Below are 8,038 nucleotides of genomic sequence, written 5' to 3' on the forward strand. Positions count from 1 at the left end.
GGATATTGCCAAAGTTATATTTGGTTTTGCTCTAAGAAAACATGATTAGCTCAGGAGAGGCAATTTATTCTGGAGCTGTGCATTAAGTCACAATGGGCTGAGGTCAACAGCATTTAAAAAAACCCCAACTCCTTTCATGAGTTTGGCTTCCTATTCAGGATGCAAAAAGAGCAGAAAGTGGGTACCAAGAGATTAAGCCATGAAGTAGTTTGCCAGTTACAAAGATGAATGGAAATACTCACTGAAATTGTGAGCCAGTGTGGTGTAGTGGTTAAGAGTGGTAGACTCGTAATCTGGGGAACCGGGTTCGTGTTTCCGCTCCTCCACATGCGGCTGCTGGGTGACCTTGGGCTAGTCACACTTCTCTGAAGTCTCTCAGCCCCACTCACCTCACAGAGTGTTTGTTGTGGGGGGAGGAAGGGAAAGGAGAATGTTAGCTGCTTTGAGACTCCTTCGGGTAGTGATAAAGCGGGATATCAAATCCAAACTCCTCCTCCTCCTCCTCCTCCTCCTCCTCTTCTTCTTCTTCTTCTTCTTCTTCTTCTTCTTCTTCTTCTTCTTCTTCTTCTTCTTCTTCTTCTTCTTCTTCTTCTTCTTCTTCTTCATGTAGGAACATGGTAAAAGTGGTCCTTTTCAGCAAAGCTCTCTATTAAACCTTTGTTTTAGACTTCTGCTCTGATGGATGTTGCCAAATCTCCAGACAACATGGAGGGACTAAGGCATAGATTCATGGTAAATTCCTTATTTAACTCTATGGGGTTTTCTTCTGTCTATATCAATGTTTCCCAAACTTGGGCCTCCAGATGTTTTCGGACTACAACTCCCATCCAGTGGTCAGGGATGATGGGAATCGTAGTCCAAAAACAGCGGGAGATTTAAGTTTGGGAAATACTGGTCTATATGTTCCAGATCACAGAAGACAATGTTGTTTTCTAATATTTATAAAATAAATTCTCCTTCCTTTTCTCCTATCATCGCCATCCTCATCCTCCTCAAATATTTTCAGATTAACAGAGCTGCCTAGTCTTTAAAAAGTAGTGAAAATAAAGTGGGAAATATTTATTTATAAAATGTTCATCCCAGCCTTTCCCCAAAGAGCGTAGGTTAGCATCCATGGATGCACTATTTTATCCTTATAACAATTCATTGGAATCCTGGAAGGCGAGACCTAAGTTTTGGGCAAATGCTTTTGGGTGAGGGAACCCCAGCAAAAATTTAACAACACAAAAAAGACAGCAAAGCAAAGCATGGAAACATAGGCTGTAAAACTTTTTAAATGTGCCTTTCCCAGTGAACCCCAATATATATCACTTCCCTAGCAAGAACACAAATAGATCACATGTTTGGTAAGTCATAAAATAGTTTACTTACAAAACTCTCCAAAGGTCAGATTCATGTGTTTTTCCATACAGCAGTCAGAGAAAGTTGCACAGGCAGTGAAGTGTTGCTTGGTTACAAGATGGTAAAAGTTACTAAGCTATTGGTATACATAAAGGCTAGTTTCAAACTCCATTCTTGTCGGGAACAAAAGAGCCAGCACTCTTTTCACTTGGCCATTCTATCCAACTAAAATGTATTTTTTTAAAAAAATCATCCTATGTATTTTGAATTTCTTAAACTTTAGAGAAGTTTGTTGCCCATTTGTGGCCATTTACAACATTGCCTCTATGGTCTCCCCCCCCCCCCCAAAGCAGAAATGCACAGTGGAGTCTGGGACAAGACCAGCTTCTGACACCAACCTTAAGGTAAAATGACTGCTGCATTTCCAGGCAATTGTGCCTCTTCTCTATATCCTGCTAATGATGCAAAGAAGAATAGAGGGGTCTTTTTTTGCAGTACTAAAACCATGTTTTCAAGAGAGGAGTATTTCCTTAAATGTAGTACTTGCTTTCCAATAACACTGTATTCATATTCAGGGGAATGAAGTTAGGAGCTCAGGGTATATTATCTGCCATGCCAGATAATTAGATAATTGTATAACTGATAATCAGGATAATAGTTCTAATATTCTAAGGGATGCCCTGTTTTTTATTAAGAGATTTATTGTCACCAACAGGCGACTCAACTAAACAGTAGTTGTCTAATCTACTACATTGAAGGTAAAGGTAAAGGGACCCCTGACCATTAGGTCCAGTCATGACCGACTCTGGGGTTGCGCGCTCATCTCGCATTATTGGCCGAGGGAGCTGGCGTATAGCTTCCAGGTCATGTGGCCAGCATGACAGAGCAGCACATGGAAACACCGTTTACCTTCCCGCTGTAGCGGTTCCTATTTATCTACTTGCACTTTGACGTGCTTTCAAACTGCTAGGTGGGCAGGAGCTGGGACCGAGCAACGGGAGCTCACCCCGTCACAGGGATTCGAACCGCCGACCTTCTGATCAGCAAGCCCTAGGCTCTGTGGTTTAACCCACAGCGCCACCTGGGTCCCTCAATCTACTACATTAAGTAACACCAAATCTTTTAATTCAATGAAAAGGTGTCCTTGATTAATTCAGCAGCAACATTTAAATAATTTTAAAAAATTATTTTGAATGCTAGAAATGGTACAATAACCTTTGTAACATTTTGTTATTAAAAACAACAACTGTAGGTGGCAGGCACCATCTTAGGATATGGATTGATTCGTCTCTTACACACAGGAGAGTTTTTTTTTTTAAGAAGGTACCAATGCCACAAATGGGGGCATCTTCTGAACACAAAGTGTGCTTTCTGTCTTCAGAAGCTTTGTACTAATATGCAAATTCATGCAGATTTATTCATTAACCAACAAAAATGCATAAGGTTTAATAACTTGCAGCCCAATCCTACACATCTCTACTCAGATATATAACTTGTTGAGTTCAATGGGGCTTACTTTCAGGTACGGTAAGCGGAGCACAGGATTGCATCTCCAGGCTGCAATCCTAAAACACTCTCTTATTAGAGAGCAAACCTGTTTAAGATTGCATGTTAATGGAGTGGCCAGGTGCGGGGGCAGAGAGAACAGGACGCCTCCTGCACCTTTAACGGAGGGGATTTCAGCAGGTTTACCTGTCCATACAAGGAACACCTGCTAAAAATCCCTCTTTTGTCACCCTTGTGTTATCTTTGCATCTGCCCACTTTGCATGCTAAATTTATTCAGTCAGGAAAGTACCATATTGGCCCAAATGTAAGCCGCACCCAAATATAAGCCACACCTTTAAAACTCATGGGGGGGGAGGGGAAAAAAAGACAATACCCGAATATAAGCCGCTCCCTTGAAATTCTGCAGGCACTCAGACCTGTTCTGTTTTACCACGAGTCTGTTTCAGCAGCGATATCATAAAAGCCGATTTTTTGTAAGGTTGCGAGTTTAAGCCACATTTTAACTTCTCATGGTCAGAATTGGGGGGGGGGATGAGGCTTATATTCAGGCCAGTACGGTACTTCAACTAAGTTTTTACAAAAGCTATTTCAAGCTATTCACATTTATTATTGCCGCATTTCAGAGAGCTATAGCCATGGGAGAATCAGACATAGGCAGCTGCTTTTCTATTCTAAGAAGTTATTCTATTTACGATGTAATTATTTCTGAAACAGGATATCATCTATATGCCCACAGATGGACTCGTGGAAAAATCAGGGGATCTGGCTCATCAAGTAGGTTTGTACTTTTTTTTTTGCAGCTTTGTTATATAAAACTCTGTAGCAACTATCTTCATTTGTGGATGTCAACACTACCATTATCTGAACTTTGGGCCACGTTGACCACAGGTGAAAAAGAGGACAGAGCTCCTGCAGTTTGGACAGTTGCCTACAAAAGGGAATTTCAACCATGTGTGTGAGATTCACTGATATTTCCCTTTTGGAATAATGAACAGTTTGGAAAGGGTTGTGTTTAGATCACGGCTCACAAACATTCAACAAAATGTTCTGCGATCGGAAAAACAAGCAACACTTACCTGGTCTGGAAAGGCTCAGAATGTGATCAAGTTTCGTATCCTAATGGTTTAAGTCGATATTTTGGACAATGTGTTATCCACAATCAGTGCAGGATTTAGGGAGGTGTGTGCAGTTCCCCTACACAGGGCGCCAAACTGAGGGGGCGCAATTTATTTATTTTTAAAAAAGAACTGCTGTGAAAATAAGAATGGGATGTGTGTCAGGGACTGGGCAGGTGAGGAGGAGGAGTGGAGACCCCCCCACACACCTCAGGAAGCTTCCAGTCAGGCCGATGAAGGGTGAATGGACACAGGTTCGTTGTGGTGGGAGATGGGACACAGTCCAGAATAAGAAAAGAGCTGGGAAATAATGGATAGTGAAGAACAGGTTCAAAATAGCAGGTGCATTAGCCCTGAACAGAGACAGGAGTCAGATCTGTTAGAAACAGCACAGCAGCCTAGTGACACTATGTCTTTGGAGAGTATGCTTCCTTCCTTCCTTCCTTCCTTCCCCTAGAACAGGCACCCCCAAACTGCGGCCCTCCAGATGTTTTGGCCTACAACTCCCATGATCCCTAGCTAACAGGACCAGTGGTCAGGGATGATGGGAATTGTAGTCCAAAACATCTGGAGGACCGAAGTTTGGGGATGCCTGCCCTAGAACCTAGGTACTTTCTGGTGCTGACCTTTAAAGCCCTAAACAGCCTTGGTCCAGTATACCTGAAGGAGCGTCTCCACCCCCATCGTTCTGCCCGGACACTGAGGTCCAGCGCCGAGGGCCTTCTGGCAGTTCCCTCGCTACGAGAAGCCAAGTTACAGGGAACGAGGCAGAGGGCCTTCTCGGTAGTGGCACCCACCCTGTGGAATGCCCTCCCACCAGAGGTCAAAGAGAACAACAATTACCAGACCTTTAGAAGGCATCTTAAGGCAGCCCTGTTTAGGGAAGCTTTTAATGTTTGATGGATTTATGTATTTTAATATTTTGTTGGAAGCCGCCCAGAGTGGCTGGGGGAACCCGGCCAGATGGGCGGGGTATAAATAATAAATTATTATTATTATTATTATTATTATTATTATTATTTCTTTGGCGATCACTGGTAGACGAGTAAGATTGTCTTCCATAAACACAGTTTTAACAATGAGTCTGTAAGTGAATGTGGAGGCCAATTCTGGATCCACATGTCCTTCCGCAGTGGGGACATTGGTTTCCGGGCAGGAGTTGATCATGGTGTTGATTTGCCAAGCGTGCCCTCCTCTTAGCACGTTTCTCCCTTGCTTCCTGAGTTTCTCAAAGCCCATGGCACCTTTGGTAAAGGCTGTTCTCCAATTGGAGCACTCGCAGGCAAGTGTTTCCCAATTGTTGGTGTTTATATATACACCGTATACACCGTCTCGGAACAGAAAGCCAAACAGAGATAGGGGGATTCCCTTGGTGGCCACCACAGACAGCAGATGGGGTCTGAGAGGTAGGAAGTAGCTGCCAGAGGGGAGCAGCAGGCACTCTGAGCAACAGCTCACATTCAAGTGTTTCCCCTCCAGGCCATGTCAGATGTACAGCGGAAGAAAAGAAACTGCACCAAAGGAGCATTCAGTGTGATTTGCACGACAGGTTCCATGAAGCTGAGGAAGAGAAGTGCAGCTTTTCGTCACCAGGTGCGCTGAGGGTGCTCTCTTGTTTGGTGAGAGGGAAGAGGGGTACAAGGTCTGGGAAGATGTAGGAATGCACGGTGGAGCAATAGGAAAATTTGAAATGCAGGGCTTATCGTGACCAAGGTTGGTCAGGTTGAACAAGGTCTGTTTCTCCTTTAATAGTTGGATAGTAGAAGAAGGGGGAAATCCTGCCTTCTATACAACTATTAAAAATGACGTGTCCTCTTTGTCACCTGACCACCTGATAGCCCTCTCCCTGCGTCCATAGCTATTGCCCTCCCAATGAAAAGTCCTTAATTGCAGGCAGCTGTGTTGCTCCATCTATATCTTCCACAAAACACACCCATTATTGCCTAGCAGAGCTAGCAAAGGGTGACATAGTTGCTGCAGAGAATGCAAGTTCACATCTCTGATAAAGTTGTGAAATTCACTGTGTGAGGATTCATGCTGCTTGTAATTAATATTTATAGGAATTTTCTATATCTATATCTATCTATATAATGTGCACATTTTTGTATGGCATAATTTGTATGTCTTGTTGGCTGCCTTGGGGGCGTTTGGTTGAAAGTGAAGTTAGAAGCATATGAATGAATGAATGAATGAATGAATGAATGGGGTGGGTTCAGTTCTTAGCATAGAAAAGCATCCTGGGCTAATCCCTGGATGTTCCCTGAATTGAATGAAGCTCTGCGACTATGAAAAGAGACACTCCCCAGTTTCATCTCTCACCAGGGCTGCAGGGTGGATCAGGGCAGGGAAGCAGCTTCCTTAAGAAGTTATTCAGGCCTTGATGATTCAGGGGAAACCTGCAAATCTCGTGAGTGTATGAAGAGCTGAGCTAGCCATTTAAGCTTGGGAGACTTAAACTGCAGGACGTGCACCTTCAACTTCAGGAAGGGTGACTCTGAGAACCCCACTGGCAAGGTAGCCTGCCTTCACGTTGATCTTAACAGGAATGTATTTTTAAAATGCATTAGAGAAGAGTGTTTTCCCACTTTCCCCCTTACAAGTAGCTCAGCTGGTAGAGCATGAGAACTCATAATCTCATGGTCGTGAGTTTGAGCCACACATGGAACAAAAGACTCCTGCATTGCTGGGGGCTGGACAGGATGACCCTTGCGGTCCCTTCCAACTCTAAGATTCTGTGAAAACGCCATTCCCCAAAAGAACATAAAACCAGCCCTACCACTCTGTCTAAAGGCCTGCCTAGTCCAGCACCCCAAGCAGCATGTAAGGAAAGTGGCCGTCTCCTGCTGCTGCTGCTGCCTCCAGTAACTAATATCCAGAGGCATTGCTGGAGGTCTGATCCTGGAGGTAGTGTGCTCCTATGGGAAAGTGGGAAAGAGTTGCAACTTGTTGGTTGCAGCGCAGGCTTTGCATGCAAGCGGTCCTGGGTTTCTGCCCCAAGGACCTTATCATTGATTACAGCCCCTGGCAACAGTTAAGCGGGTGAGAAACTGTCCAGCATTATGCCAGAGGGGCAAACCTTCTTCATGCAAGGCCTGTGCTTTAACACTGAGCTGTTCCGCCCATCCCTAGCTGTAAAACTTATGGAAACATGAACTGCTGATTGCCCGAATGCTTTAGATGTCCTTCTCTATGCAGACACATAATGTATGTACACATTCTCTCCCTACCCTCTCTGTATCTCTCATTCCACTTGGGTAAATGAGCATGTCTTGTTTTTGTATGATGGTACAGTGTTTTGTCATTGTGCTAGCCTCCAGATTCCGGCGGCAGATTCTGGGAGGAGCTCTCAATTCACCCTGAGTTCAGTGTGAACCTACCTAGCGACAAAAAGCACCAAGCAGCCCACACTCCTATCATGCACTTGATTGGATCAGGAGGGGAAGCATCAGAACCCTTCCCAATGCCTGCAAGGTGGATTCCTCCATCAACAAGAAGGCACGATGACATTGATATGGAACCCAGCAGCGATGCCCAAAGAGCAAATGGAAGTCTCTCTACAGGGACGGCGATCAACCTGCCCGGAATAATTCCAAGGGGCTCTGCGCTTCCGAAAGACTCGGAGGTGGAAGTTCAGGGGCTGGTGCCCGACCTTGCCTTGCTCATGGATGTGGAGCCTTCGGAAGCTGTGGGACTCTCACCAACTTCACCTGTGGCTCCTTTGCCGCAACCTCTGCTGGCGCAGCCGGATAGCGACATTGTTATGCTCGACGAAACAGTTGTCAGGAAGTCAAAGGACATCCCGATTCTAGAGCGGGTTGGGGAAACGCTACGGCAAAAGAAACTGCGCGCCACCCAGACTTGAGGTAGCAGGATGGGCTCTTGTTCGCTGTGATGTGTAACAAATAGGGAACCATGATGGAACTGGTGGGCAGGGCAGGGGAAGAAGGAAATTCTCTGCCTGGGCACTACCTCTTCTCTGTTGCCCTCCTTGCATACCTTCTCTTAGTGGAGGTTGGTGCATCAGGGCAAGTGCCACTCTGCTATCAACCTCTGACTGCCTTCACCCCACTGCCC

General features: G+C 45.0%; 1 protein-coding gene across 1 annotated transcript; it reads left to right on the forward strand.

Annotated features, from left to right (window-relative positions):
* The first annotated feature begins 678 nt into the window (after positions 1-678).
* LOC118075181 (uncharacterized) lies at positions 679-7,832 on the forward strand. The gene is made up of 4 exons (XM_060282852.1): positions 679-732; positions 1,695-1,745; positions 5,444-5,557; positions 7,275-7,832. The coding sequence occupies exons 1-4, from the start codon at positions 679-681 to the stop codon at positions 7,824-7,826; spliced, it is 771 nt and encodes a 256-aa protein (XP_060138835.1). The 3' UTR covers positions 7,827-7,832.
* The last annotated feature ends 206 nt before the right edge of the window (positions 7,833-8,038 follow it).

The sequence above is a fragment of the Zootoca vivipara genome, chromosome 1 (assembly GCF_963506605.1).
Source record: "Zootoca vivipara chromosome 1, rZooViv1.1, whole genome shotgun sequence".
In the NCBI taxonomy this organism is placed as follows: Eukaryota; Metazoa; Chordata; class Lepidosauria; order Squamata; family Lacertidae; genus Zootoca; species Zootoca vivipara.